Source organism: Misgurnus anguillicaudatus, chromosome 16 (genome assembly GCF_027580225.2).
Source record: "Misgurnus anguillicaudatus chromosome 16, ASM2758022v2, whole genome shotgun sequence".
Taxonomy (NCBI): Eukaryota; Metazoa; Chordata; class Actinopteri; order Cypriniformes; family Cobitidae; genus Misgurnus; species Misgurnus anguillicaudatus.
The window spans coordinates 19802793-19821013 of record NC_073352.2 but is presented as its reverse complement, the minus strand read 5'-3'; the positions used below and the strand labels follow the sequence as shown (position 1 = coordinate 19821013).

At 37.0% G+C, this 18221-nt stretch overlaps 1 protein-coding gene across 1 annotated transcript in view; it reads left to right on the top strand.

The window, feature by feature from the left end:
- The window catches only part of pdgfc (platelet derived growth factor c), a 49018-nt gene that overhangs the window by 18984 nt on the left and 11813 nt on the right, over positions 1 to 18221 (top strand). Inside the window, exons 2-3 of the mRNA XM_073854313.1 lie at positions 8134 to 8329; positions 17499 to 17679. Of these exons, the coding sequence (XP_073710414.1) occupies positions 8134 to 8329; positions 17499 to 17679 (377 nt within the window). The remainder of the gene's footprint in view (positions 1 to 8133; positions 8330 to 17498; positions 17680 to 18221) is intronic.

Sequence of the window (18221 nt, the reverse complement as noted above, 5' to 3'; positions counted from 1 at the left end):
TTATAAAGCGATTTGTACAGCCAATATCTTTGATGTTGAGTATCTGTCACTTAGTGTTAACTTTACAGTATATAAGCAGAGACATGGCCCTGCTTTCCTCTCAAGTGTTTTTGTTTATATTTGCACCGTCGCCCACATCCACTTGCGTATGTGTGTGCTGTCTTTGTGTCCGCTGCTTCCAGGTTAATATTTAAACTCGGGGCTCAGTCGGAGGTCTAACATGCGAACAAGGCACAATGGTAGCACTGTGAGCTTGTATTTATTCATGCTCAGCTTCCTACCTTAATCAGTGCTGCGTTCTCCTCAGGAGAGAGGAAAAACGAGAGGTGGGTCAAGGGAAAGTCATGTTTGAGGTAATGCACCCAGGGGGCCGGCCTCTGATCATTATACGACATTATTTAACCCAGTGAGATGAGGTCATCGCACGGTACAGACACAGAGAAGCTCTCTCAATCCCGACCAAGCCTTAATTTGAAAATCAAACAAGGAAGTCTTAGTGTGAAGGCCGAGATTCGGTTTCTAAGGGCAAACTTTGCTCTGGTGGTCAACATTTTCTGTTTTTATTTGTGCACTTTAGCTAGAACAGAAAGAAACTTTTATGCTTGGGGTGTTTGCAAAGCTTAGCTACCATTTCCCAATTCTCTCCAAGTTTTCCCTCTTTTGTTTTGCTCGTAAGCTGTGTACGTACAGAAATGTTTAGGAAATTATATATTTCCTAAGGAATGATGTTTGAGGTTTACAGTGGTGTATAATTGCCTTGTTCTGTTTTAAGAGCTCATTCATTACATGCTTAACTGTGTGTAAATCTTTTCCTTGTATAAGTACATTATAATGTGTCGGTGTGCCTTTTATTGAAGTCTTAATAATTAACAGGCATTTGTTATTCTTTGTTCAGTAGTTCTGGTAAAACCCGGTGAAGAGAAACAGAATTTATTTTTTGGGATAAAGTTTTAAATGAGAGAAATTTTAATTGAATCGGTCACGCCTCACAGGAACCTGAATTGACGATGCTTGGATCCCATACAGCTTAAATTACAGAAAGAAGGATTTACTGAATTGCAATTCAAAACAATTCAGTATACAATCACACTGAGGAACCAACACAGTGAGAGAAGAATTTCGTTATTTAAACATTTTTTTCTTCCACTGAATAGAAATTTTTCAAAATATGTGTTCTGCGCATCGAGAGATTCTGTGTGCATCATGTGTTTTGTCAAAATAAGTGCCTGCTGCAGATGCATCTAAAGGGTTTATGATAAAAGACGCTCGCGTTTGCCAGATACTCGCATAATCTCATGCGCAATCAGAGTTTACTGTTAAAGACACACTATGCAGTTATTTTACCTTAATATAACAGCTTCAAAGTTATTTCGGTGGTAAACAAAGTCATAGTAAGGCGAATCATCCTCCTGTTGAAGCTCGGGGAAAACCAGCAATGCAAGCTTGAGAGAACCGCCCCTGACAAATCTCGCGAGAATCACGACTCTGACCGCGTTAGGAACCGGTCAGGTTTTTACTCGTTGTCATTAGCTAAAAGACAGCACTGGATGAGATGCTGATCTGGCGATCTTGTTGATGGACTAGTAAGTAAATCTCTCATTTGTAAACTTGTTTGCGGTATATGTTGTATGTTGTTGCGCTTGCTTGTAGTATGTCATGCGATTATCATGACAACAGTTGTCAATGTCTCACATAATTATCAGGACATAAATAAGCCTAGAGGTTGTAAATAGTGTAAACATGCACAATTTGCAAACTATTATGATAAATAGCAATAATCATGTATAGTGACATTATAGCGAACAATGTTATGAAATAATGCTACGTACACAATTAACTTTGTCATGGCATTTTGTAATGTTTAGTTGTGATTTAGCTGCAATCATGTAAAAATGTTATAAGCTAGCAAACGCGGTACTTTATATGCACTCTACACTTGGAAAAAACTTCTTATTATCCTATTACCATCATCTGTAGTTTAGTAGACTATGCAGTAGCCTAATATTTGTATGAAATTGTGAAACATTACCTGGTCATTATCTTTGGAGTACTAGAGTGGGAAATTACGACAGTTGCAAGTAGTTGCAAGCATATACTTTGCTTGCATATTTAGTATATATTGTCCTACATTTCCATGTGGTTTTTTTTGTCTGTCTAATTGTGTATAGTACTTCCAGTTGTTGTTATTGTACTGTTTGTAACAGCTTTATGTTGTTACCTTACTTGTACCCGTATTTACCTTGCACGTTGAGCATTGGGCTCGGAGAAATGCATTTTCATTCTGCTGTGCACACACTGTTGTGTGAATGGAATGAAAGTAAAGTACAGTTTGACGTTGGTTAGGATCACTATCATTTTAGCATTTTTTTAACCAGCTGGTGACGAAACAATATTGACAGCCGAAAATTTATTTGGACTTAAAGGGCTTTCACATTAAAATTGTAAAGCTGCTTAAAATAAACAAAGGGCTAACATCTGCTGGTGTGGATGCTAAAGTATTGTTTAGTTTTACATGTACGCGACTGTCAGCGTACAGTGTGCGATGTAAATTTCAGCATCATAAAGTATGTGCATACTTTACACACGCCACAAGATTTTTGTAACTCTGCATAGGCCAGCAGAGGTTTGTCACAATTTGTCACAATGTGCATGAGTCAAGTTTGTGCAAGTCAAATGAACTACGCTTTGCAAAGCTGTGCGTTCGACTGTGCACATACGCTCGCATACCCGTAAAAATAAAACCTATACTCCTCGTTTTACTCTGATAACGTTAAATTTATAGGTGTGGTTTTTGGCATAAATGGGCCTTTACATGGCCAACAACTGTCTGAATCCTGAGAAATTTAGAACAATGGTGTTATTCAACCATGAAGTCATTGGCATAAAAATACATTCTTAAAGAGCACCTCTTACATTGCTAAAACAACGTTATTTTGTGTATTTGGTGTGATACAATGTGTTTGTGTGGTTTATGGTTCAAAAAACACATTCTTTTCCAAATACCATACATTATTGTTGCTCCATAAATCCCTGCCTTCCTCATACGCTCTGATTTTGTACAAAGCTCATTGTTCTGAGAAGCACTGTGCCTCCGATTGGCCAGCTTACCGGTACGTTGTAATTGTCCTGAATACCTCTGATGTCAGCCAGAAATGTGACGCTTTTCATGCTTTGAAGATTAGCTCGCAATGCTGACAGGAGTTAATATCGTCTTTACTACCTTATCAATACGAGCCGAATCTAATGCAGATGACTAAATTGATCGATCAACTTTGCCACTGTGGTTTGAGCAAAATGTAACAGATTGGTAAGGTAAGGAATACTAAAACCATGTCTGCATTTGTGATTGTATAAACGACAAACAACAAGCACTACTCTGCACTGCTTAAAACTTGCGCTTGAATAATGGTTTAGTCAGTAGTAAATTCTTAAAAAATGAGAACATAGACTACTTACAGGCTGTATGTCAAAAGCAGGCGGAATTATGATAATGAGCGTCGTGTCCATGTCTACCGGCCATGCAGGAAGTAAACTATTGCCTACAATTCGTGTGTTTGTTGTAGTCCAAAAAGAAGAGATTTACGTTGGAATCGATATCTCGCATTATTGTTTACATTGGGATTTGTACCTTTTGCAACATGTACTAATACACATACACCAAAGGAAATCGTGAATCGATTAATTGGTGCTTTTTAAATGAATTACAAAAATTGCAATTCTGCATCATGTCATTATTAAATACTGGATAGTAAGTCTCATTGGTTTTAGTTGGGTTCTCAATTTGAATGATGCAGAACCCAACTAAAACCCATGAGACTTACTATCCAGTATTTAATAACATACCAGTTAAATCAGCCCTATGTTACATTGTTTTGAGAACCTAAATGCATCTTATCCCTATCAAGAACTGCTATCAACTTTTACAGTTATTGGCCTTGAATAAAGAGGGCTTGTCTTGTCAGAAGCCAAAAGATCATTTTTAAACATAATATAAAGATTGACAAGAAGCTGTCAGTCAGCTGGGTAAATGCTGTAACATGCAGAGGAAATGCTGAAAAAGACTTTCTTTGTCGTTTTAAGCAACATCAAAGACTGTGGCAGCTGCAGCCAACTCCTGATTTGTTTATATAACACAATCCATAAAGAGTTTAGGCTTGTGATGCAAACATATCTGAAGTGTTCGACACCGCTCCGGAGGCTGTGTTGTTTGGATAAGTTTCACACAAAATGCTCCTCATCTCTACAAAAGCAAGAGCCATCTTGCTTTCAATTACGAGCACTGACAAGGTGTCTATTCTTCAAGCAGGCAGTAGTTTGCAGGGCATGTTAGGTTTCTGCATGTCAAAGTTTTTCATGGCTTTTTTTGGAAGCGCGGAAGGTTTGTCTTGCAAAATGGGCTTTTGTATAGTCTTTCACATCTCTTCCCTGGAGTACAATTAATCACAACACGAGAAAGAGACATAAAAGTAGCCGCCGTCATGTTTGTAGAGACATTTTTTCAGGCTTCATTTTTCCTCAAATTTTCCCTCCTGTCTATTATAAACAAGTCATACAGAGACTAAGTCAAACATATTGAATTTTGATGACCTAAACAGATTTCTTTTTATCTTTCTCTCTCTAGTCTGCATGTTCACCTTCATTTTTTTAAAGATGTCAGCGATCAGATTTCGATCTCTTGTGGTTGCAGACACACCTTGGGGTTAAGTCTGTTCCCCAGACCTTTCCAAAGCTCCACAGGTTCACAGTCATTTGTCTTCGCCTGACTCCTGAAACATCATTCAACATTAAAGGATGTTCACCCAAAAATGAACATTCTTTCGACATCTCACCCCAAACCTGTGACTTTCTGTCTTTTTTTGGAACATGCAAAAGTGGAAGTTTGTTCTCTTCAATGAAAGTTGATGCTGACCATGACACTTTTACGACACTCTTAAAAGTTGTCACTGGGATGGTACCTTTCTTCAGATATGTACCTTTTGAGAAATCAGTATGTGGGTCAGTGACAAAACGGTTTGGCAAGATGAGAAATTCAAAAATCTTAAAAAAAAAATGTAAGCATCCAGGTTTGTTTCAATTCACATTCACATTTGTTTAAGCTTATCATTATCAAAAATTATCATTACCGCAACATGATATTACATTAAATATATGCATTTACAAACTCATGTTTTGGTAATGAGAACTAAAAGGTTGTCTAGGTACTATGACAAACAAAATATCAGCTTTTATCTGGAGAAAAAAAAATAAGAACTGCTTACCTGCTAGCCATCTTGAGTGTCAATTGTTTTTTTTGTTTTTTTGAAAATGTTAGTTCATTGAGGGATTAAACAATGATTGAAAATTGTTGCGGAGCAATTTTTCTTGCACACATTTATATTCATTATTATTATTATCTCTACATTTACCAATGATCACCAAATATCACATGTTTCTTTACTGTAAATATTTACAGTATAACATGCACTGAAGCTTTTTATTTTTTAGATTTTTTAATTATAAAAATGTCCATGTCAAAGAACCCAAATCCAGTCATGGACACATTGCGGTAATGAAAATGTTCCCCTTAAATGTGGAAAAAACAGCTAAATTGGTTTGTATGATGTCATTTGAAACCATGTGCAAAACAGTACATGAAGAGATGTTTGTAACTGTATGCTTCTTATTTTGATACTCTTACTTTGCATTTACTTTTTTATCAAAATGTTTCATGGCACAAGTCTAATTTTGCAAGAATCACCCATTTGCATCATTTTTATGAAAGTTAAGACTGAATGGACCTGAAAATGTCAAATGGTGTAACTGCAAGTTGCGCCAAAGAATGAGAGATATTAAATATTTTATCCACCTAGATGGCATGTACATGTAAGCATCATCATCAAAAATATCATTTTATTAGTTATTTCCAAATGTAAATTTTAATGCGTTTTTGTAATATTTGACATATGCTGAAAACAGCTCTGTTTTCTAAATAATCTTTGACAAATGATGTATAAATTTATGTTAAGAAAATGTATATTACACAAAACTAGATGATTATATTTATTACACATTTTTTATGAATATATTTATATTTTCATTTTAAAAAATACTAGTTACACCAATTGACACAGACTGGTTACACCACATTGACATTTTTGCAATTATCCCCCAAATATTCTTTCAAAATGAAATAAAACCAGAAATGTTATACTTTTTAGACTCAAAAAAGACAATGTATGCAAGTAATCTGCAAATTTATTTTGAAATTTTAACCCTTTCACATTTAATTTAACCATACGGACACAACAATTAACATCACGTCATTGACCCATGTACCTCTTAGCTACCAATGTGTATCTTTGAGGGACCAAATATGAAACTTTTAGATACAAAAGTGCACTTTTTGAAAAGTTACCACCCCAGTGACAACTTTTGTACCTTTTTGTGGAAAGCATCATGAATCCTGAAAGTTTTCTTTTAAGCAAGAGCTTTTTTTAACAACATACTGCTGGTGCATTTTATCTAGACCATAGAAGGATAAGTCATTTGTTAATCCTAACACAAATAAGAAGATAAGAGCATTAGGCATTTGTGGTAAATATGTTTACATTGTTATCTTTTGACTCTGAAACAAGTTGTTAATCCTTTGCCTTGGATAAGAAGCGATGACTGTCATTTGTTGATAACTTATCATCCTCTGAGCATTGATGTGCCGGCAAATCCTACTACACAAGAAAATGCTGCTCTTGTATTACATTTTAAGGTGAATAAGGTGAATTCAGATAGACAGGGAAGGACATTAGAGATTTAGTATCAATGTGACAGATGAGAATACCTATTGACACTGACTTTGCCACACAGCTTGACAGATCTGTGCGTGTGTTCGGGGAGCGAAGCGTGAAAGAAAATTTGTGTGCATGTCCCCTGGGTGGGCTCTGAATGTGACAGGCCTCTAAAACCAAGCACTGGTGTTGCATTTCAACAGCTGTCTGTTTACATCAAACATCTTCTCTGAGCTGCGGACAAGACGATAGGTAAAACTCAATCCACTTTCCGAATTCAATAACAATTTTATTGGACAGGAATCATCCATTTCTGTGCCATTTTGGAGCAAGTACTTTCAGGCTAGTTTTTTATTAGCTCTTTGCTGTGAGGTAACTATTGTGAAATGTTGGCAGAGGTACATAAGCAGAAAGAGACTTGGAAATCTGAATAGTCGTGGGGCTCATTTTGTGCCCTCGCTGGCAGAGCTGCAGGTGGAAGGCGTGCCATTACTGAGAAAGTCATTATTAATTCTTGCCCTAGGGAGCAACAACTCTTTAAATCTTGTCAAAACAAAGTAAAGAGTAAATCATGTAATCATTTCAGATCATTTCAACACGGCTCTGCTAAACCAGAAGCACTGGGCTTAAAATGACATTTAACTACTTGAGTTTTGTAGCTCACCTTGTGTAAAGCAATGCATGGCTATGCAACAGCCATGGATTCGATCCCAAGGTGCACACATACTGATTAAAAACTGCACTGCAAGTTGTTTGACACAAATGTGTCTGCCAAATGCGTAAATGTTAAGTGTATTTCCAGCATATTAAACTATCAGATCTCTTACAAGTAAAATCAGTTTTTATCACCCAAGCAATGATTTTCACACCAGCTTCAGTGTTCTTGAAATGTCATTGGCAGGTGTAGCGACCCTGTAAATAACACTTTATAGCTACGTGTGGTCGATCTTATAATATGAAAGACTATTATGGTGAGGCAATTATTATTGTGTGGGATGTATCAACGTTTGCTGTGTCGGCAAAACTGCACAACACACTCTGCTAAATTTATTGGTATTGACATTGCAAATCATTGTCACATTTTCCTTTTATCTATCCTTTTAATATGATTATCAGGTTTTCGGTTGATTGATGCTCATTAAAACCAAAGACGCTGAGTTTGGTTCACTGCGTGTGATCAATTATGCAGCATCATTCAATCAAATCACACAGTATACAGCCTCTCTAGAATGTCTGCGTAATCCATTTGCATCTGATGTATTGCAGAATGAGCTATATCTTATCTGATGTGTAGTTTTATTATTATTAATGATATTGCAAATCTGTTTTGAGTTGTAAAAGTTTATAAACAACTTTCTTTTCTCTACTGAAGGAGTTCAAGAGTCTCAACATGAGAAGATCCTCACCGTCACTGGGGAGGGAATTATTCACAGTCCTAACTTCCCCAACACATATCCTCGCAATACAGTTATAGTGTGGAGACTGGTGGCAGTCACGGAGGCTTCCCGAATCCAGCTGACCTTTGATCAACGCTTTGGCCTGGAGGATTCAGAAGATGGCATTTGCAAGTAAGAGACTGTGACCCTTTGGTCACGGGCCAAACCTCACATGCAATTATCTTAACCTAAAGTCACGTTTCATTATTTTTGCATGAATGATTCCCTTTTAAAATTAAAACCATTTTCTCTCCCATTTTTCACACTTACTAATATACACTCACCTGAAGGATTATTAGGAACACCTTACTAATACTGTGTTTGACCCCCTTTCACCTTCAGAACTGCCATAATTCTATGTGGCATTGATTCAACAAGGTGCTGAAAGCATTCTTAAGAAATGTTGGCCCGTATTGATAGGATAGTATCTTGCAGTTGATGGAGATTTGTGGGATGCACATCCAGGGCATGAAACTCCCATTCCACCACACCCCAAAGATGCTCTATTGGGTAGATATCTGGTGACTGTGGGTGCCATTTTAGTACAGTGAACTCATTGTCATGTTCAAGAAACCAATTTGAAATGATTTGAGCTTTGTGACATGGTGCATTATCTTGCTGGAAGTAGCCATCAGAGGATGGGTACATGGTGATCATAAAGGGATGGACATGGTGATAAACAATGCTCAGGTAGGCCGTGGCATTTAAACGATGCCCAGTTGGCACTAAGGGGCCTAAATTGTGCAAAGAAAACATCCCCCACACCATTACACCACCACCACCAGCCTGCACAGTGGTAACAAGGCATGATGGATCCATGTTCTCATTCTGTTTACGCCAAATTCTGATTCTACCATCTGAATGTCTCAACAGAAATCGAGACTTATCAGACCAGGCAACATTTTTCCAGTCTTCAACTGTCCAATTTTGGTGAGCTCGTTCAAACTGTAGCCTCTTTTTCCTATTTGTAGTGGAGATGAGTGGTACCCTGTTGGGTCTTCTGCTGTTGTAGCCCATTTGCTTCAAGGTTGTGCGTGTTGTGGCTTTCCAAATGCTTTGCTGCATACCTCGGTTGTAGCGAGTGGTAATTTCAGTCAAAGTTCCTCTTCTATCATCTTGAATCAGTCGGCCCATTCTCCTCTGACCTCTAGCATCAACAAGGCATTTTCGCCCAAAGGACCGCCGCATACTGGATGCTTTTCCCTTTTCACACCATTCTTTGTTAACCCTTGAAATGTTTGTGCTGAAAAATCCCAGTAACTGAGCAGATTGTGAAATACTCAGACCGGCCCGTCTGGCACCAATAACCATGCCACGCTCAAAATTGCTTAAATCACATTTCTTTTCCATTCTGACATTCAGTCTGGAGTTCAGGAGATTGTCTTGACTAGGACCACACCCCTAAATGCATTGAAGCAACTGACACGTGATTGGTTAATTAGATAATTGCATTAATGAGGAATTAAACATGTGTTCCTAATAATCCTTTAGGTGAGTGTATATTACATTTTGAAATGAACACATTTCAGAGTTAAATGAAAACAAACAAGAGCAAAAAAAAAATCATTTTCAGTTGACCTTCTTGTAGATGTGAAAATGACACTTGATTTATACACACACACACACGTTTTAATATAGCACCAAGTCTGTACCGTATCTGTAAATAAGAGGGGATGTAAAAGATTTGAGAGCTTGAGAAATGTTTTCTTTCAGGCGCTCGGATATTTGCTCTGTGTTATGCGACAAATCGGCTCTACTAAACAACTCGTATCAGGCACCAATTGCGTTCTCTTGACAGGGTCTCATAGCGCAAGATAAAGCACCTATATACAAGGAAGCACTATATGAAGTATGAAGTGTATGTGGGAAGGGGCGGGGGATTACAGCGGAGATGTATGTGCTTGTTGTGACCAAATCCATTTTTAAGATTTAGAGTCAAGGGGAGGCCATTTGGGAGATTGGCTGTGCTACGAGGGGGATGATGAATAATGAAAAGCCCACCCTTAAAGTCATTACGTTCATTTATATATTTATTTTCATCATGACTGATATGGTGACATTGAGAATGGCCCTTGCTGCTTTTCGTTGCGTCTTGTAACTTCATAGCATCTGTTTGAGATTCTGGAGAGATCTCTTACACACAACTGCAGACGTGCACTCGCACACACCGGGTCACACACGGCCCAGCCTAGCTACATTAAGACCCTTTCAATTACAGACTTGCTTCTGTTTGTGTTTCGTTGTCTGGTGCAATCGATTGCGGGCATTTACCGTTGGATGAATTTTAATGACAACCTTTTTTTGAATGTTAGAGTCATGAGGAATAAAGGTGGAAATCATGTCTTTGCCAATTATTGATAAATATATTTTCTACTATCTGTCTTGTTGACTTGGAAACGTTACCCGTGAAATGTTTCTTCAATGGCTGCAATGAAACCAAGGTTTTGGTTGACTTCTCTCATGATTAATGTGGCATACTGTGTTGTTCTGCTTGAACATGTAAATCAATATGGTTTTACTTCATGTATAAATTCTTAAGTGTCAATAATCAATTAGACGATACACTTACTGCACATGTATGTTATTCTTTTTTTGAAGTCTTGCCAGTTACATATAGAGCACCTCCCAGTGACTAGTTGTTAATTGCTCATATTTTTAACTTTAACAAACCAGTTCCCCGTACTGTCTTCCCATTGGTCCATGTAACTGATCCAAGATCTGTAGAACGTACAGTATGTAAACATACAGTAACATGACGAATCATATATGACACTGTGTGAACTTGCACATCCACTTTGTTTAGATCAGATTTTCTGGCCCTAGGGAGGAAGTGTAGACGATGGTGCAACGAGGGTGTATTTGACCTATGTGGGTGATAGAGTTTGTTTGTGAGTACAAAGTCCCTTTAGGGCAATTCAGTTCATTCAGCGGCCATCTTGGTGTAACACTCCAGGGCAACTAGTTTCTGTTGAAGTATAGCTTGTCTGTTATAGGGAAAGATCAAAAACTCTCAAAATGTTTGTTAGTATTGCATTGAATAAGATTCAGTTTTCTATTGAATTTTGATTATATAATGTGCTACTGTAAAGTTCACTCTTTAAAATCTAAAAATAAAAAAGCTGCAATCATTTACTTACTCTCATATTGTTCTAAACCTGAGTTTCTTTCTTTTGGTGAACACAAAATAATTTGTGGAGACTTCCATAATAGAAAAAACAAATACAATGGGTGGGTGATTCTTACGAAACCATTGAAACACCACGGCACTAATTTTAGCTTTAAAATGTGTAATATAGTAACATTAAAAAGCATCAGAATTAACACAATACTGTGTTCTACCTTGCACAATGTGTGATTTCAACATAAGAATTTATAATTTTAAATTTTATCTCATTTTCTGCTGAAATTCTCATTACCGCAATGTGTCCGGCTGTGTTTGAACATGCGTTATGTTGTAATTTAATAAAATTAACACAAAAATATTAAGAAAAAAAATAAATGGATGTTTTGCTAGACTACTTTAGATGACAGAAAAAATGTTTACTGAATATTCATGTATAATAATAATGAAGAAAAATTAGGAAAATGATGTGTCCATGCCTGATGTTCTCATCCTCCGCAACACTTTTTAAGAACAGTTTAAGCACACATACAGAATTTTAATAAAGTTTGATTTTGAGTGACCAAGCACATGGACCAGTTACTTCAAGATGGCTACCAGGTAAGATAATTTTTTACAGTTAATTTGAAAAATTGTCTTGTCAGAATGCTTACACAACATTTTGATTATCATTACCGCAACAGATGCTTATTAAATGTTAATTTAATTAATAGAAGCATAATACTTTGATTTTAAATGCATGTGCAGAATCTCCAAATTTTGTTCTTTCAGGTTTGTCATGTCATTTTGAAAATATGTCAGTGTTGATGTTTTCTCACTGTTGCGGTAATGAGAATTTTTAGGACAAATTTTTTAAATTATGTTACAAAAAGTGTTAAATGATAAGTAAAAGTTTTGAAATTAAAGTTCCCATTTACTCCAGACTTTGTTTTTCAATGTCTGGTGGGAAAAAAGTAAATTTAAGCAATTTTTACATTTTCATGCTTGACATTTTTAAAACCAAGTTTTCGTGAGAATCACCCGGGTACTGTCAACCTTGTGCTTACCATTATTTATCAAAAAATCTTCTTTTGTGTACTTCAGATGAAAGGAGCTTATACATATTTTCTGAATGTTTTTGGAAATTTTACAATGTCGCAAGTTTTTAGGGGGTGTGCAATTGGCATGCTAACTGCAGGAATGTCCACCAGAGCTGTTGCCCGTGAATTAAATATTTATTTTTCCACCGGATGAATCCTGGTTTTCATTGTACAGGGCAGACGGCGTGTATGGAGTCGTGTGGGTGAGTGGATTGCTGGTGTCAATGTTGTAAATGGAGTGGTGGTGGGGTTATGGTATGGGCAGGTGAATGTTATGGACAATGAACACCGGTGCATTTTATTGATGGCATTTTGAATGCACAGAGATATTGTGACAAGATCCTGAGGCCCATTGTTGTGCCATTCATCTACGACCATCACTTTATGTTCCAGGATGACAATGCATGGCCCCATGTGGCAAGGATATGTACACAATTCCTGTCGTAGATCTTTGAGTTCCTTTCCTACTATATTGCAATATAATTAAGCATCACAGTACATAGTTTGTATCTCCAGGTGTAATCTGTATGTGCCTCCATCGAATTGTCTTTGTCGCACACACACTTCATCTCTGGCTGTCATTTGTCAAGCCTATAAGTCATCTATGTTGCTTTGTAGCTCCTTCATAAGATATTAATCTCTAATGAGCTGAAGTCTATGTGAGTCTTATTCAAGTATTTAATTTTAGCATTATGTACTACGAAAGGGATATTTCTGGTGATGTGCCATATTTTCTTAAATGTTTTTGGCTCTTTCATACTTCTGTGACAGGTTCTCTCATAGCTTAGGTATGCATGTACGCCTAGAAAGAGAGCACTGTTTATGGCATTCTCAGTTTGACCTATATTGATGTTGGTCTAGGATGGTAGGAAGTACTGATTTAATGTGTCCCAAGATTAGTTTTTTGACGCACTTGGATTTAGTAGGTGTTAATGCTATTAGCCTATAATCATTTAGGGAGGTGATGTTAGATTGCTTGTGCACTGAAATGACAGTAGCCATTTTTTTTTAGGCATGTGCTAATGAGAGATTAAAGATATCTGTGAAAACCTCTGCAAACTGATGAGCACAGTCTCGGAGGACCCTGCCTGGTATCTTGTCTGGTCCAGCCACCTTTTTGGCATTCCCAGCTCTCAGATCACACTTGACCTTGTTTGTCTGGAGAACAAGCAGGCAATCTGCAGAGTCCAGATGAGGTGATGTTCGGCTCTCTCTCAAATCGGGCAAAGTCGTCCTTTAATTCTTCAGCTAGCATACTGCTGCTTGATATCACGGGGTCTTTGCTATCACACGTGTCTCTCTGTGATGCCTCGTGTTGTTTTCATTGAATGTGGTCTGAAATGTTAGTGTCGAGCAGGGTAGAAAATAAACCGTGTCATCAGATAGTCAAAGGCTCTGTGTTGACATCTGCAGAAAAAGGAACGTATGGTTGTCCAATCATATGAATTGTACCAGACATCTGCCACTTAAACCAGCCTTTATTGAACACTGTAGGAACATTTAGGCCACGCAGGCAGGAATAACACAACCACAACCTCTACAATTTCTTTTCTTTATTAAAGAAAGGCCAGTGAATTCGGGTTCAGGCCAAGTTACATAAAAAGGCTGTAATTTTGATCCCAAAAGAGGGTTATGTGAGAGATATGGGAGTGTTGGGTAAATTTCTGTAAACTGTTTTTTACATGCCACCCGCAGTCTATTTAAACCACGCAATATGCACTGCTATAGTGAGTATATCAATTAAAATATTTACTTTTTACAGAAATAAAGTGTGTTATAGAATGCATGTGATTTACAAACTTTTTTAGCCAAAAAAGGACTTTCTTACTTAGTAGTAGGCTTGTTTTCATTAAAAAATATCTTAAAATTGTTAAATTAAGATCAATTTTCTTGATGAGCAAAATGACAAGTCTAGTTTTTGGACAAAAAATATAAACTTTAAGTAAATCATTACTTGAAACAAACAAAAAAAGTCTGCCAATGAAGTGGGAAAAATTTTCTTGAAATAACTGTACTTTTTTATAAACACTTAAAGGTGCAGTGTGTAATTTTTAAAAGGCTCTCTTGACAGAAATGCAAAATAATATACAAAACTATATTATCAGGGGTGTATAAAGACATTTCATAATGAACCGTTATGTTTTATTACCTTAGAATGAGACGTTTTATCTACATGCACAGAGGGTCCCCTTACATGGAAGTCGCCATTTTGTGCCGCCATGTTTTTTACAGAAGCTCTTATATGTTTGTCCTCTGGCAGCTACCGTAGCTTTTCTATGCATTTCAAAAGCGAAGGGTGAGCTGCAAACTGAGTTGTTGGCGGCAATTTGCAACCTCAACACTAGATGCCACTAAAATTTACACACTGCACCTTTAATTCAAGAGAATTTTTATTTTTCCATTGGCAGATTTTTTTTGCTTGTTTTATGCACAAATTTGCTTAAACTTTATGGGGCGGTTTCCCGGACCAGGATTAGCTTAATCCAGGACTAGGCCTTGGTTTAATTAGGAAATATAACTAGTTTTAAACAACATGCCTTACTAAAAACATTACCTGTGTGCATCTTGAAGTAAAACAAAGGGCCCTGATGTATTTTAAGATCTTTAAGTGAAATTTGTTTTCTTTTTGGAGAGCTCTTAAAATTGTTTAAGTCTAGGACTAGTCTAATCCCTGTCCGGGAAACCGCCCCTATATTTTTTGTCTAAAAACTAGATTTATTTTCCTAGGTCATTTTGCTCATCAAGAAAATACGTTTTAATTTAAGAATATTTTTACTTAAACAAGACAAAAATACTAAGCAAGAAAGAAAGTAATTTTTTCAGTGTAAAACTAAATGCGGGCACCGGGTGGTAATTTAAAGGTTTTTTTTTTCAAAAGGGGTGCATTATTTGTGTACATATTCACTGGTTCAGCAGTATCCAAGCAGAATCAGGAAAGTAAATTGTGAAGTACGGCAACATTTTTATTTATTTTTTCTGGCACGATGTGCTTGACAAATGCTAATATTTGAAAATCATTAGCCTAGTATTAAAGTTGTAGGTTTAAGTTAAAAGGTGATATTTTGGTCTTTGGGATCATAAGAAACAACTGGATAAGAGAAATGCTGTGGAGCACGATGCTGTCCGGATCTATTGTCGTGTCCATCGTCTTGGATTATCATTTAATTAGGTGTGATTTCCCTAAAGTAAATATAGTACAGAAAACTCCTTCATTGCCGAAATGTGATTTGGGATGTCTGAGAATATGCAGCAACAGATACATTTAGCTTTCATGATTTCCTCTCTGTGGTCTGAAGAGCCATTAGGGTGATTGAGATAATGCATTTAGCTATGCTTCGGTTCATAGCTCATATGGTTCATTAAACTCTCGTGAGAATATATTTCTAGGCCACAGCAATTGTAGCTTATGAAAAGCCTAATGGGTTACCATATTAACTCGAGATCAAATAAAGATAAATAACATTTATGAGCTAACGTGTCAATAGCGCTTTTATAATCTCACCAAGCTTATTTTAGCTTAGTTAGTCTCAATAGTGCTCTCTGTCTCTTTGTATTTTTACTTTATTTGGTCTCCATCTTTCTGTATTAATGTTTTGTGTTTACAATTTTGTGTAAATAACCTCATTGCTATAGCTCCCTGTTCAGCCACATATAGCATTAGACCATAACATATTTACGATGCTACATAATACAGGACAGTGATGAATTGGCTATATACTGTACAGTAGTTGCACCGAATAATTATCCTCTATTATAATCATCATTGCAACACTTTCAGGCTCATGTCGAGGGCTAGTAGCCAATAGGAAGGACATGATTCTGGATTTATGGCAGCAGTGATGTGGCACAGTAAGCATCAAGTGCATTATTACACCCTGCCAGCAGGGCTTCATTGACTCTGTTAAGGTCTATTTTTAGACATCCACTCGCAAACTTCCTCAAGCGCTCCCCATTGGAGGAATCCCTGCAGCTGTTTTGACTTCATCAAGTGGACAAGGGAAGATTTTTTGGCAGACAGACCCTTGTCCTCTTGATTTTGATAGAAAGCAAGTCGTCTTCATATGTAAACTTAAAGGGTTAGTCCATTTTCTTAAAAAAATTCAGGTAATTTACTTACCACCATGTCATCCCAAATGTTGATGTCTTTTTCTGCTCAGTCAAGAAGAAATTATGTTTTTTGAGGAAAACATTATAGGATTTTTCACATTTTAATGGACTTTTATAGACCCCAACACTTAACAGTTTTAATGCAGTTTAAAATTGCAGTTGCAAAGGACTCTAAACGATCTCAAATGAGGCATAAGGGTCTTATCTAGCGAAACGATTGTCATTTTTGGCAAGAAAAATAAAAAATATGCACTTTTAAACCACCTCCGGTCATGTGATGCGCAAGCGCGACCTAACGTAATTGCGCAATGATGTCGAAAGGTCACGTGTTACATATAAGAAACGTACATTTGCGGACCATTTTAAACAACAAACTGACACAAAGACATTAATTAGTATCATTCGACATACAACAACATCGGAATGGTCCTTTCTCCACACTTGGTTTCGATATGTCATTCATGACCTCTTAACGTGATGACGTATTACGTGACGTCACACAACCGGAAGAAGACGAGAAGTTGTTGTTTATAGGTGCCTATTTTTTTTTTTTCTTGCAAAAAATGACAATCGTTTCGCTAGATAAGACCCTTATGACTCGTTTGGGATTGTTTAGAGTCCTTTAAAACTGCAATTTTAAACTGCATTAAAACTGTTAAGTGTTGGGGTCCATTAAAGTCCATTAAAACGAGAAAAATCCTGGATATTTTCTTCAAAAAACATAATTTCCTCTCGACTGAACATTTTGGTGGCATGGTGGTGGGTAAATTATCTGGATTTTTTTTAAGAAAATGGACTAACCCTTTAAGGCAGCTCCATAGCCCACAGTGCAACATGATTGTGACATCAACACCAACGTGCAGGACATGAACATCTATTAAATATATTTGATGTCACTAACTATAAATGCACTGACTTTTTTTATCTTATATTTTACACGATTGCTAGTGATTCATTAAGCTCTTGTACTAACACAGTGTACCTGTTGTTATAGGTATGATTATGTGGAAGTGGAGGAGCCTGTCGGAGGGATGGTACTGGGGCGTTGGTGTGACTCCCAAGTGCCCCCAGGGCCTCAGGTATCCAAGGGTAACCAGATCCTGATCCGCTTCGTCTCTGATGAATATTTTCCATCGGACCCAGGTTTCTGCATCCGTTATTCTTTACTTCAACAGGTTAGTAGCAAATTACTCCCAGTAGTTAGTACAACATTGTGTAATTATGTTAAACACTTATGCAGTGGCTTAACTGTGAATAATGTTTTGAGTCATAATGGCTCTCTGCTGAATTAAATTCAGATCTGATTGACATTAATCTGGGTTACATAATCGTATGCATCATTCTGTGCACTCTTTTATTAAAAAATATAGTTTTGCACTGTTCCCAAAAATTTAAAGCGAGCTAGGATAGCTGTAATTACTGTTTCTCTTCTGGAATGACCTGGCTACCTTAAATGCCGTTTAAGAAGCTTGAAGTAACAATCATATTCTTCCGTTCTCCCTAATGTTTCACTTCATGTGGTGGTGAAACCCACAGCGGGCGGGTGACGGTGTTTTCCACCTTGGCTATGGTTCAGTTTCCTCCCTTTAATTTATACCCTGACAGGCATCACATGGCACATTTGAAAAGGATCATTCCCCTGAAATGATTTAATAGTCATGCTTGGCTTTGATGTGTGATGCCTGTCAAACTTTTATGACTCCACTTTCCCCTAAAT